At 39.2% G+C, this 13,956-nt stretch overlaps 1 protein-coding gene across 1 annotated transcript in view; it reads left to right on the forward strand.

Annotated features, from left to right (window-relative positions):
• ZNF292 (zinc finger protein 292) overlaps window positions 1–13,956 on the forward strand; it is a 59,484-nt gene that overhangs the window by 22,115 nt on the left and 23,413 nt on the right. Inside the window, exons 2-4 of the mRNA XM_027743530.2 lie at window positions 5,173–5,327; window positions 5,842–5,920; window positions 7,250–7,385. Of these exons, the coding sequence (XP_027599331.1) occupies window positions 5,173–5,327; window positions 5,842–5,920; window positions 7,250–7,385 (370 nt within the window). The remainder of the gene's footprint in view (window positions 1–5,172; window positions 5,328–5,841; window positions 5,921–7,249; window positions 7,386–13,956) is intronic.

Below are 13,956 nucleotides of genomic sequence, written 5' to 3' on the forward strand. Positions count from 1 at the left end.
AGGGACACTCAGACAAGGAAATCTGTCATATTTTTGAAGGGTGTGGCAGGCATAATATAGTTCATGTAATGGCTTGGAAGTGGCTGATCTATATATATGAGATAAAAATAGCACTATTTAATGCTGAAATTAGTGCCATTGTGCTATAGTGCAGACTTCTCTGCTTGCTTTATAGAGTGTATTTGCCACTTTTAAAAGATCATAGTAACAGGTCACCAGCACAATAAATACTTTTTGTTAGATGATGGATTCTGAGAATTTGCCAATCTGTTGATTATATCTATTTTTACTTACTACTAGTACTAAACCTCATATTTTAAAAATGAAATTTTATTTGCTTCAATTTATTCTTATTAATCTGGATTTGAATTGTAGAGATCTTCATTGGACTCTTGTCGGTTCTGCAAGTGCTTTAGTAATTCTCCCATCCAAGTGTTAAGGTCCACATGGTATTTCTGTAAAGTTCCTAATTATCTGTGAGAATTCTATCTGGATTCTGTCATAATGGGCCAGCAGTCTTCAGTATCGTCCCTTGTGCAGATCAGATGGTGATACTGCCTAGCTGGAAGTGTTTTAGCATGCTGACTACTTGCCTATAAAGTCTGTCTCTCCTGCCCCATGAAACTTGAGGTCTTCTGATCTAGTTGTTACAGGTCTCCCTGGTCACTTGCCACAGCCTCCATTATGAATCAGTCTCTCTACTGAGGCTCTTGATTTCTTCTTTAGGTTCTAGTTTTTGCTGTCTTTGTAATGGCAGGCGAGAATCCTCTTGATATTCTTCAGTCAGGCTTCTCAGATGACCAATCACTTGGTTATATCTCCCCGCCTCCTCTTTTCTCACCCCTCTCTTCTTTCCTCTTCTGCTCAACTTAACACTTTGAGACACCTCCAGGATATGTTGTCCTGGCTTGGTAACTAAGTTTGAAATGTCCTTCACTTGCCAAAGCTTGCATTAGTCTTGTTGCTTGCTGTGGTCTTTTGAAGAGGAGAGCAGTTCAGCGCACACTGTGTCTCACCTAAAAAAAAATCCACTGCGCAGGCTCGAAGGGTTAATGACCTTTCCCAAATCTTCGCTCGCGAAGACTGGCCATACATTACCAGTAAAGGTAGGTGGGCTACATTCAAAATGAGACATCAAGTCTTTAATAGGTTAACCTACTGTTTCAAGTATTAAGTAGGATTCATGACTTCATAGATGAGCTTCCTAAATATCAACTCAATTTACTGGCAGAAACTATTTGGCAAATTTGGCTGTTTGGCTGCCAGGCCAGTTGTAACAAGTTTGGATGACCTGGATAAAAGCTGGGTAAAAATGGTACTTTATGCAACCTCTTACTGCCTTGGTCTAATATGTTAGCTACTGCTTGGGGGGTGGGTTATTGTGTTCTGGTTTGGATTTTTTAATATATTTAGTCTAAAAAGAGAAATATGTTGTATCAAATGAATCAGAAAGGAAAGTAATTCATTATGACAATGTTAGCTTTAACTATTTATCTTCAATTACAAAGCTGACTCTGTTTGAGCTAGGTAGCATTCCAAACGAACACAAAGAATTTTCCCAGCATATCTACAAAACAATATGAACAGTAAGCTGTGCTGAATTTCTGATTACCGTGTTTGTCCCTCTTTTATTTAGTAGCACCAGTAACTTGCTTTCACATTTTACCTTTACAGGGAGAATTTGTTTCTTTTAAGCAAGTGTAAAATTGGTTTTATGGTGAACTTGCCACTGGCTGCCGCATGAGAGGAGCCCCGAAGAAAAGATACAAGGACTCCCTGAAACAACATCTCAGCCTTGGCCATATTGATCAACATAACTGGTCTACTCTGGCCTCAAATCGGGAGACCTGGAGACACACCATCTATAACGCAGCTGTCTCCTTTGAGAACACACGCAGGATCACTCTCGAGGAAAAAAGGCAACGCAGAAAGAACCGTGTCTTGCAGAATACACCATCTAAGGAGTCTTTCTGCTGTGCCTTTTGCAATCGGATATGTCTGTCACGTATTGGCCTCATAAGCCACCAGCGTGCCTGTAACAAATGTGGATAAAGCCTTCCCAAATCTTTGTTCGCGAAGCCCAGCTATGATGCAAATTGTAATACTCATTTAACAAAAAGCAGTTGTGTGTTGTTTTCTGCAGTGCAAAAATACAAGTCATACCCAAGCATTTAAAAGAAGAAAAAGTTTATTCCATAAGGAAAAAGGATTATATATGAGCATGTTTTTATTTTACACTGTGAAAGGTGCAGCATTGATTGGTCTGTTGTATACTTAGCAAGAAACATCAAGTTAGGAAGGAGGGTTTCTTCTACAAGTCTGTGGTATTCATGTAAACCTGAAACTTGTCCTATTTGCTCTTTTAATGTGAATACTTATATCATCTGAACAAGAGGAAGAAATTGTTGCCTGTTCCATCCAAAACGTTGCTTCAAGACCCCAAAAGTGAAGGATTATAGTATACTTTCCTGGAGTGTTTTTTGTTCAGCTTTGCTGTTTTGCCACTGGCATCCTTAAACATGTCACATATGACAAGTCAGTAATAGAAATCATAATACTTCTGGTTATGAGAGTATTAGGACAAAGGCTCTTTGCTTTAGTTTCTTTCAAGATTCTTTGAAGCCAAGTGCTTTGTTCTGATTTGATTATTCTAGTGCATTGATCAAAATCACCAAGTGGTACTGATGTTTGCTAATATTGTTAGCTTATTTATCCAGTTCTTCTCTGTTGCTTCTTTCATACTTCAGCTCTGTTTTGCTCTTCCTTGATTTCTTTGCCATGATATGTGGTGCTTTTTTGCTGCTGTTAGGAGAGCGTCATATTGACGGTTGGAGTAAAACAGACAATATTCCAGTCAGGTTCAAGATTCCAGTAGGAAGCACTAGATGCTGCAGAAGCATCTCCTGCTGCAGGAGAGGGATAGAGTATGTAACTTCTTTTAAGGTGACTGTGTATTAGGCTTTAATGCAGCATTCGCTAAAACCTGCATATTTCTTACCTGTTCTGTGAATGCGAATTCAAAAGAATGCAGTACAATTGATCTGTGTTCAGACTGAGTTATATGTAACCTGGTGATAGTATTGTGACTGCAAATGACCACATGAAACAGTTTTCTGATTCAGTTAGTACAGCTGACATTTTTTATCGAGAGGGTTTATTTTGGACATTGCCAAATATGAGAATTTTAGGTATGTTCTTAATAGTACCACTGGTTAACTCAGTACAGATAGCAAGCATAGACAGGGCAGTGCTGTTAATGCTAATCTAAATTAGGCTAAGCTTAGTAGAGTTGAGGATAGGAATAGTCCAAGTTTTGGTTTGTCTTGTATTTTTTTTTATGTGACTGACTTGCCTTTCAGGAATAGTTAAAGTTTGGTTTACTTACTTTCTAATACATAAGCTTGCTCCAAGTATGATTTTATCACTTGAGTTGCATTGTATCTCAGACATAGCAAGATCTTTTAGATTGTTGCATTTGCATATTAACGATTAAACAAAATCTTACCATTTCATGTTACAATGAGTTGAGAACCACTTTGTTCCATTTTTTGTTCAGGTATGTGGGGGACTCTGGAGCAGAAGAGCTTTGTTGTTTAGAGGGATCTGATTTGCCTTACCAGAATAAACCTTGTCAGAACTGAACCACTATTGTCAAAATTCTTTTAATTATAGCTGACCTTAATAAAAAGGGGAACTGTGACTTTTGCTAAATGGCCTTGACAGTATGAGCTATGTAACTTGCTTTCACCCTGACAAACCTAATTTCCTTCTATGATGAAATAGCTGGTTTTGCAGATGAGGAGATAGCAGCAGATGCTGCTGGTGGGAGCAAGTGAGGTAAGGGAGGTCAGAGAGGCTGTTGAGAGGGATGTCAGTATCCAGGGGGAATGGGCTGACACACAGTTAAGCCAAGGCGAGCACAAAGCCTTACAGGTGGGAGAGACTAGCCCCATGCACCAGTAGAGGCTGGGGACCAGCTCTGGAGACACCAACCCAGCTGCCTTCCTGAGCAGCCTCCAGGGTGCCCTTCTGGCAGACCACCAGCTACATCCTCAGCTGTGCTAGCACCAGCTGAGGGAGATTAATCCCTCTATTGAGAACCTGTGGGACTGCATCTAAGTACTCGTGGAGGAAAATCCTGATAAATGATAGTCAAACAGAAACAGTTTGCCCACAAAGGCTGCAGAGTCTCTGTCCTTCAGGATGCTTACAGATCCATCAGACATTCCTCCAAACAACATGTTCTAATGGCCCTGCTTTCAGCAGGATGTCAGGACAACCAAAATTACTCTCTCTTGCTCTTGGCTTTCTGCCTGTTATGCCCCTCAAGAAGCAAAGAGCAAAATTGATCATCTTAATATGACAGGCTGCGTGCAACCTGCCGTAGGGTAGAATTAGATTGCAATCTGTTAAACTACCCTAGGCTTGAGAGCAGGGATCCAAGAGGGATATGGTTTGGATGTTGACATGAGAACGTTACTAGCTACTCTCCCTTAATGTGTGTCTGAGTCCTCCAGCCTTGACTGAAATTAATAGAAGCCTTTTGTATTTTAGGTGGTAATGATTATTTCATCACTCTCATGAGTTTTATTTTGAAGTCACTGTTTGTAGGTATTCGTCTGGCGAGTAGGAAAACAGCTTTTTGACTAATGATTTTTTGGTGTATAAATGGTGTCTTTAAAATGCATACTTCATATTCCTTTCAGGGCCATGTAAAAAGCAATGTCCTGAAGATACCTGTATCAGTAAGGTGGCAAGACAGAGAAGACAAAGTAAAGGCTAGAACTTTCAAATTTACTTGCTTTAGAAGCTGAACTGTAGAGGTGAATGTCTAAAAAATGAGTTTTCAGTGCCTTAATTATGATATGCTCTTCAGGCTTCTATGCTTGGAAAATATGAATGTAAAATGAATCATATGATGGTACCACAGAGAGGAAGTGTCAGTCATAACATTTTTATATGATCAGAGAATGATTGTGTGTGGAGTCTTAAGTTCCAGTTGTTAATGAAACAATAAATTTTAATGGAAAAAGGCATGCTTTGAGAACATGCAATTCATATTAGGGAGAAGAGATGTAATCATCAAGGAGGGTGGTCTACTAGTGAGGAATATAAAATTTAAAACTTACACTTGTTCTTGAGCTTTTGATTGTTTTTTCCTTTTCCAAACAGACTTTGTTGGAATATGCAGAGAAGTGGAAAACATCAGAAGACCCTCTGCCTCTGCTGGAGGTGTACACGGTGGCTATCCGAAGTTATGTTAAAGCACGACCTTATCTTACCTCTGAGTGTGAAAATGTAGCCTTTGTGCTTGAACGTTTAGCACTGTGAGTATATTCTTTTTCGTTACTAAAACCAACCTGTACAGTTTTAACTTTGCACCGCCTAAATGCTTTCCCAATTTGGTGTTTAAAAGGTTAGGAAGCACCTACCTTCCTCGTGGTGGATGCTGTATGTGAGAGAAAATATCTTTCATTGTTTGAAATGAGGCAAGAAGGACTCCTGATATAGGGCAAGCCAACATTCCTGGCTTGAAACACTTTGCTACTATTGATCTGCTTGCAATCTGAAAGTGCATCAGTTTACACAGGCTTTTAGAGGATCGGATTTGATGACAAATCCTTTTTTTTTTATTTTTTTAACAGTATCTTTAGAGAGTTTGCTTTCACAGTTTCTGCAAGAGTGTCTAGGACCTTCTTTTCTTTATGCGTTCAAAGAAAGCAAACTTTTGTGACTGATGTTTCAAACAAATAACTGTTTCGATATTAGAATAAAGAATTGTTGATTATACGTTTTAAAAGTCAAAAATTGCCTCAAATGATTCTTCCATTTGACTTCCAGAAGCTGTATTGAACTTCTACTGTGTCTGCCTCTGGATTTACCTGAAAATAAATGGGAAGAATTTCAGGCTTTTGTACAGGTGAGTTTGATTCATGGAGTGAAGTCTTAATAGCTTTTTAGAATGGTTTGGAAACTTAGGAATGTTGAGCATGTAGCATGTCTGTAAAGAGCAAAGCCTTCAGCTGGAAATCCTATGTACTCTGCAGTAATTGCTGAAGCTCATGTTCACCTGCATGCAGCAGCTGTGGAGAAAAAATATTTACACATTATTGAAAGAAAATTCATGTTTTAAGATATATTTGTCTATTAACACTCCTAGAAATGAAATATTATCATATAAGTCATTATTTACTATATGTGGTTGTACATTTGAAACTTATGAATGAAAGGCCTCTTGATACTGCAGGATTGTTAGATCTCACAGAGGGCACTAGCTGGTTAAGGTTAGAGCTCTACTTTAAAGGAGAGTGTTGGAACAAATTCTGCTCCTCAGTATTTATCACAAATATGTAGTGGGAGGTCCTGTCTACAATTTAGAAGAAAAGGGGATTGGGGAGGAGGAAAGAATAATACTGAAAAAGACCAGATACTGTTGACTCAGGATTCTCAGCCTAAATAACATAGGAAGATGCAAGGCTGATTATTTTATAGTGAATTTTGATTAGCAACTGCCTTATATAAATCAGTTCTGAAGAGATGTGTTTGCTGAGGTGTTCCACAGCCTTCAGAGCAGGTCAAAAAATAATAGAAAAGGGAAAAGAAAGATGTGAACCTTCTTTTTTTTAAGGACCAGTGTAAGTTGTGCATCGCTACTTCAGCTGATTTTTGCAGGTACGTCGTTTGCTCCCAAGTGTATGTCTGCTCCTAGATTTATACTAGTATATAAATGCAGTGAAAAGTATTTTAATTGATTTTAAGACTCCAGCCTACTTTCATCTTATTTGCATAGAACCATGCAATGGGGTCTTACAGCTAAAATCTTTCACAATTACAAAAATGTTTTTTCAGTGTCTCCAGGACTTAGAAATTGAGCCGCTGAAGCGTTTGAGAAGAGTAATAGTTTAGGCAGCTGGTACCAGACCAATACGTGGACCAGAGAAATTGCTCGTCCATTTTTAAAAGAGAGACCTATTTCAAAATTTAGTTTCAGAAATTTCAGAAAGTAGCCCTGTTATTAAATCTCAAGATGAGTTTGAGGACTCAGTTGTTTTCGTTTCTCAGCCTAAATCTTAGGCAACAGTGGCAGAAGTAAGATCTGTATCAGCTGAATATTAAGATTAGTTTGTTATACATTTAACTCTCTTTCTGGTAAGGGGTTATTTTTTCCACGTAAGGTATAAAGGAGTGTGAAAGACTCATTTTTAATGTCTTTTTAACAATACTTTGTTTTGTAAAATATATTATTCAGGTGGCTCATAAAAACTTGATGGAAAATGGCAGCCGGGAACTGCACATTTTAACTACGCTTACACAAGAGAAAGGAGTATGGAAGAACCCAGTATTGTGTGGTATTCTTTCCCAGGAACAGTTGGACCCAGATAAAGGTAAAATTTAAAATTATGGTTGGGATAAAATATACCTCGTTTTTATAATACACTGATATGTTATTATGATACATGGAAGTTCTTTGTTTCATATAGTTTGTGATAGTTTATAAGCTGTATAAATAAATATATGTGTAGCATTGTCTGAATTATTAAGAGATTATGTTCATAGGAATAGACAAGTTACGTTGGCATTTCGCACAAAACATAATCATACCTTGAGATCTCTTGCAGTTTTCTTTATAAGCCGTGTGAAGGGAGTTTACATACAGGCTAATTTGCAATGGGATAAGTTCAGTACTAGAATACAAAAATTACTTGATGTAAACAAAAAAACCCCAAACTGTACGTATATATATATATATTTAATGAGAATGGCATTTACTCAGTTATGAAATGCCAAGAGGGCCATTGCTGAAGATTTGTTTGGACCTGAGTTCTGAGAATGGCTGATAGCAGTTGTGTGGGGAAGGGTATATGATCAACAGGGGCTTACAGTGATACTGTCCTGATATATTATTTCCATTGTTGATGATTGCAATTCAGAAGAGATATCCTTGTGTTAATAAGTCTTAGCTGGTTTTTTGGTTCTTTGCAAAATTGGTTTTAGAATCTTTATGAGTGTCACACCTGAGCATCTGTGGCAGAGCTGCGCTGTTCTTATATCAAGTAAACTAGTTCCTCTTACCATCTGCCTGCCTTTAGCATGGTGCCTGCTTATTTCATATGATAATCTCTATTTGTTAACAAGTAAACAATTCTTGTGTCTTTTAATGAATGCATCATAAGACATGATTCGTTAGACTGCTGTCGTATCTTCTCTCTTCGGTTGTATCTGTTCTGTATCTTCTTGCTTGACTGTCCCATTCCTCATTTGGGGAACCAAAGGTTTATCCAGCAGTCGGTACATAGGTGTACTGATTTTCTGCTTCCTTCTGCATTCCTTTCATAATGTTTCCTAACATTAGACTTGCTTCTTGACTGAGCATTGAACCAGTGTTTTCTTAAATCAGGACTAAACCAGACATTTTTCTTCCTTGAGGACTAGTACCTGTTTCAGTGTTAGCACTTTTCCCTAGCATGCTGCCTGTTTTTAGGACATTTTTTCCTCAATGAAAATAATTTTGGTGATTTTATCAAGATTTTAGTTTTGTCTGTTATGCCACATCATGGACTGCTAGCATGTTTTAACTACCCTGCTTTTGTCAGCGTGTTTTGTGACCTTGTTCTCTACTGCCCCTTTCCAAACGTTTGTAAAAATGTTGGACATAGGTAGAGGTCCCTGGTACAGATCCTCTGGAAACCCACTGAGTTTGTTGTTTTTTTTTTTCTTTTCTTTTTCTATTAACTGATAATTTATCTGTACAAGGATCTTTGTTTTACTACCAAGAGAGGTTGCTGTCTTCTAGGGATTTGAGGGACTTCTTTTAGTGCCTTTAGAAAATTAATTAGATATCTCCTTTTATTCATAGTACCACAGCTCTCTTGGATAAGTCCAGTAAATGTATAATCTGATTTTTTTTTTTTTTACTAAAGTTATGCTTACTCTTCCACAAGATTTACATTTAGTCACTTCTTTTAATTATTTATTACGCATCTGATAGAGATTGTGGATTTGCGTGCAGTTCTCAGAGTTCCCTGGGGTACTCCTTTACTAGCTTCCTATCAACCACCCTCTAGCCATCATAACAGAAAGGTACTTGTAAGAGAGAGGTTTAATTAATATTTTACTCGCCTTATAGTTGAGGCTTTTTAAGAACTCCCTTATGAGTTCAGCATTGGGTGAGGAGGACACAGGGTAGCAAGTACAATTGTAACCATGGACTTCAGGAGAGCTCATCTTAGCATCTTTAGTGATTTTCTTGGAAGAATCCCACGGAAACAGGTCCTGCAGGGGAAAGGGATCCAAAAGATCTGGTTGATATTCAAGGATCATCTCTTCCAGGGTCAAGAACAATGCATTCCAATGAGCAAGAAATCAGGCAAAGGGGGCAAGAGACCTGCATGCTTGAATAAAGAACTCCTGTCATTACTCGAGCATAAGCAGGAAATACACAGGAGATGGAAGCAGAGTCAGGCTACTTGGAATGAAGACAGAGAGGTTATCGGAATAAGTCAAAATGAGACAAGAAAGGCCAAGACCCATCTGGAATTAAATCTTTCCAAGGATGTCAAGGACAACAAAAAGGGCTTTTTCAAATACATCAGTAAAAAAAGGAAAACAAAGGATAGTGTAGGCCCATTATTAACTGGAGAGAGGACCCTGTTGACAGCAAACACAGGGAAGGCAGAGTTACTTACCTTCTTTGCATTGATCTTCAGTGACAAAACCAGCCCTCAGGAATCTCTGGCACAAGAGACCAGTAGAGTGCCTTCATCAAGTTCACTGATGGCACAAACCTGGGAGGAGTGGCCAGTACCCCAGAGTGCCATGCAGTCCTTCAAAAGGACCTTGACAGACTGGAGAGATGGGCAGAGAAGAACTGTCTGAAATTCAACAAAGGCAAATGCAGGGTCCTGCACCTGGGGAGGAATACCCCCAGGTACCATTACAGACTGAGGGCTGACCTGCTGGATAGAGGCTCTGTGGAACAGGACCTGGGGGTCCTCATGGACAACAAGCTGTCCGTGAGACAACCCTTGTGGCCAAGAAGGACAGTGGTATACTGGGGTGCTTTAGGAAGAGCATTGCCAGCAGGTCAAGGGATGTGATCCTGCCCCTCTACTCTGCCCTGGTGAGGCCACATCTGGAGTGCTGTGTCTGCTTCTGGGCCCTTCAGTACAAGAGAGACATGGAGCTCCTGGAACAGGTCCAACAGAGAGCTACAAAGATGATTAAAGGACTGGAGGATCTCTCTTATGAGGAAAGGCTGAGGGAGCTGGGCCTGCTCAGCCTTGAGAAGAGACAAGTGAGAGGGGACCTCACCCATGTCTATAACTATCTGAAGGGAGGGTGTCAAGATACAGTCAAGCTCTTCTTGGTAGTGCCAAGCAATAGGACAAGAGGCAACAGACAGAAACTGATGTGCAGAAGTTCCTCTTGAATATGAGGAAGAACTTCTTTACTGTGCAGGTGACCTGCACTGGAATAGATTGCCCAGAGAGGTTATGGAGTCTCCCTCCCTGCAGATACTCAAGAACTATCTGGACTCAATCCTGTGGAATGTGTTCTTGAATGACTCTGCTTGAGTACGGAGGTTGGATCATTGTGGTTCCTTCCAACCTTACCCATTTCGTGATTTCATAATGAGTTTGGTTTTGATGACTTCATTTTATCAGTGTTTTCCTGCAAAGTTTTTTACAGACATTTCAGGATTCCTTTTGCTTCTGAATGTTGTTTACTCAGGGATGTTTCTGCCTTGTACTTGATTGATTGAATCTTATAACAGTTGTTGCTTGTATCAGTGGCAAGATTGTTGTTATTACACATCCCTATTTTTGTATCTCAGTTGACAAGCTGTTTTCTAGCTATTGTCATTCTCTGTAATAATGCATTATTTTGTGTCATCTTCTTGCTAATTGAAAGGATATTTTAATAATACCAAAATTATTGTCCTATTTTCCTTGTCTGTAATCAAGCGTTCCCAATGTTCTACCACTTACCCTCTCTCAGTGGACAACTGCCTCTTAGCAGTCTTCAACCTGAACTCCAGTATAAGAGTCTTTGGAATATTTGTAAACGTCACTTACAGGACTTTGCTTTTTGTTCTTAATGTTGCCTTTACCATTTGCTATTTCAGAAGTTCCCAAGTATTTAAGCAGTCAGCTTGTTACACAGGATTATTATCATTTGGCAGACTTGATTAACTCAGTCTTTGAGTAATGGCTAGAGTAAACATTTGTCTGTTGGAGGTGAAATTATTAGTTGAGATTGGAGGTTTTTTTTCCTGATCATCCTCTTAAGCTTTTGATGCCTCTATTTGTTTCAGTTATTCCTTCATGGTTTTTTTATTTTATTCCAGTTTTAGTCATCTCAATTATGACCTGTTCAGAATCTTTGCCATAACTGGGTATTTACTGAGTCGGTGATTATCTCTTATGGAAGGCCTCTGTTGTTGACTCCTGAAGGACAGTTTGCCTCTTTGCATCTCCTGTAGGAAGTGCAGCTAGGTGTCTGTTTCATCTCAGAGATCAATACTTTTGAATTCCTTTATTTTCAGTTTTACAAACCCAGGACATAGTGTGAGATAAGTTCATGTTCTCTGATCACACAGTACAGCTTTTTCGTTCTGATTACAGATGAGGAAATGCGGGCTTCTCTGAACTGGGTTGTTCTCTTGCACTCCCAGTTTTGAGAATAGTCTGTTGCATGGGCTCCACCTAAATATGAGCAGGAAGTACTCGCTTCCTAAGATGTTAGGGAGACTGTTCTCTGAGTGCCATGTCATTAAGTATTTGTCTTACTCCTGACTGCCTTGGGCATTGCTTGGTTTTCTGATGAATGTGTGTTTGTAAGGATTTGTGCACTAAGGAGCTCGAAAAAAACTAGAGGATGAATACCCAGTTGTTTAAAGCAGTATTGAGAACAGCATGCCTGTCACTGATTTCTTTGCTGATGAGTATTGCTGCGTTACTACAAGATGTTGATACAGTACTATGATGTAAAATAGTAAAATCCGTTTTGAACTGTAGTGCAGGAATTACATGCATACAGTAGATGCAGATTTGTGGGTTTGTGCACATATAAGATCTTTTCACATTAGAAGTATTCAGCTACTTGTTTTGTCACCTGCTTGGGTGACAAACATTGGCATGGCCCTGGATTTTTAGTCCATGACCACAGAAGTTGGAAAACACTGCTTAAGTTACTAGATTCTATAATAATAAATAAAAGAGAATAAAAGAGGATCTCTTCTTGGGAACTATTTAATGCTGATACCCCACTTGAGTTGTTTCTGAAGAAAATTTATCTCTCTTCCTCTGCAAGTGAAACATGACTATTGTCATTTGTGACTGTACTTGTTCCCACGATGCTAGTCTGTATTGTGTGGAGGAATAGCCTGGAAATGAATATTTGGATCTCCGATGAGCTGAGATATATATTTTTTCTTGTTCTTGGCTGGTGAGTCCAAAGAAAATTTATTTGCAGCAACTGAATTGCCAGTAGGATTTTTGGTTATCATCTGTGGGCCTCCTCAGTGCATATCTGGAGTTGACAGCATTACTTGTGACTGCCATCTGAGAGATTTTCTGAGAAACTCCTTCTGAGATTCCCAGATCTGTTTGTTTTTGCGTCATGGATCAATCTGCATTAATTTAAGAGCTCCCAGGCAATGTTCCACGTAAGCAGTTCAGTGCTGAAAGGACAGATCCTTCCCCCAGTTCCTCATATCTTCTTGTTTCTTGCCTATGTCTCTTGCCTATGTCTTTACCTAACAGGACAACAATTATGTGACTAGGCTGCAACTTCCTTATTCAAATTCTGGTTCTTCAGCAGTATTACCTCTTAGAAGTGTGCTTAGGATCTGTAAACTACTTGTTTGTTCATGTGAATTTTCGTCTTTTTCCACCCTAAACCTATCTCCTATGCCTTTAAAGAACATTTGTCAGATTTGGAGTTTTGTTTATGTAGCATTGTAGACATTTGAGAAGTATTGCCCAAAATTACAGAATCCCATTGGGTCACAGGGATAGCAAAGTACCAGTCTTCTCAAATAATATTTCAAAGATCCATTGGGAGCAGATTGGTAACATTCTTTGCTGTGGAGCACCACTCCATCACTTACCATCAGCCTCAGATAGTGGGAACAACTAGTCTCAGTACCAAAGCAGAAAGAAATCTGGAAAGACATATGAAAATAAAATATCCACACCATTAAATTCAAGAAGGCTGTATTAGCTGTGATCACTGACTAGTCAGAAAGGAAATGGTTCACCTGCTCATGCACTCATCAGCTGGTTCCATGTTGCTGTCAGACATTTCATTGCATTTGCATGCTGACCGGACCTGCTTCTACTTCAGAATTCACCTGCACGACTGCTTTTTTTCTTGACATTGCATAAGACGAACAAGAAGTACATGTATTTGGAGAGAGGAATTTTCCACGTTTCTCCACTTCATTAATTGTTTAGAGAAGGAAACCTTACTAAGGTTGTCTTACTTTTTCACATCATAGTGTGTTTTTTGTCTTACTGGATACCTCCTGAACTACCAGATAGCCTAATTTGAGACCAGGACTGATCTTATTCTAGAATTAAAGCTGATTTGAATTCACGACAACCAAAAATATAGGTTTCCTGAAGTTGTGTGGCTGTCTGTCCAGCCTTACTTCTTAGTGTGCCATTGACTGAAAGCTGAATTACGCTTCAGTGTTTGGGGTTATGTGATAGCCTATTCAGTGGTGAAACTCTCTACTACTGCACTTTCATCCTCAGTTTCTGTCAGTGTGGCTTGTGCTGTTCAGAACGAACTTGTTCTTCCACCCTTGAGATTGTCGTTTTCTGGTAGTGATGGTGTAATCCTTCAAAGCTGTCATTGGTATCTCCTCAGCTGCTACTGAGGGTGAGTGGAGGAACTGTCTAGAGGAAAACGAGCTTGGATAACCTGACAAAAAGCCATGCTGCCACTGCT

The sequence above is a fragment of the Pipra filicauda genome, unplaced genomic scaffold (genome assembly GCF_003945595.2).
Source record: "Pipra filicauda isolate LSUMZ 115617 unplaced genomic scaffold, ASM394559v2 scaffold60_size3304689_pilon, whole genome shotgun sequence".
NCBI classification, from domain to species: Eukaryota; Metazoa; Chordata; class Aves; order Passeriformes; family Pipridae; genus Pipra; species Pipra filicauda.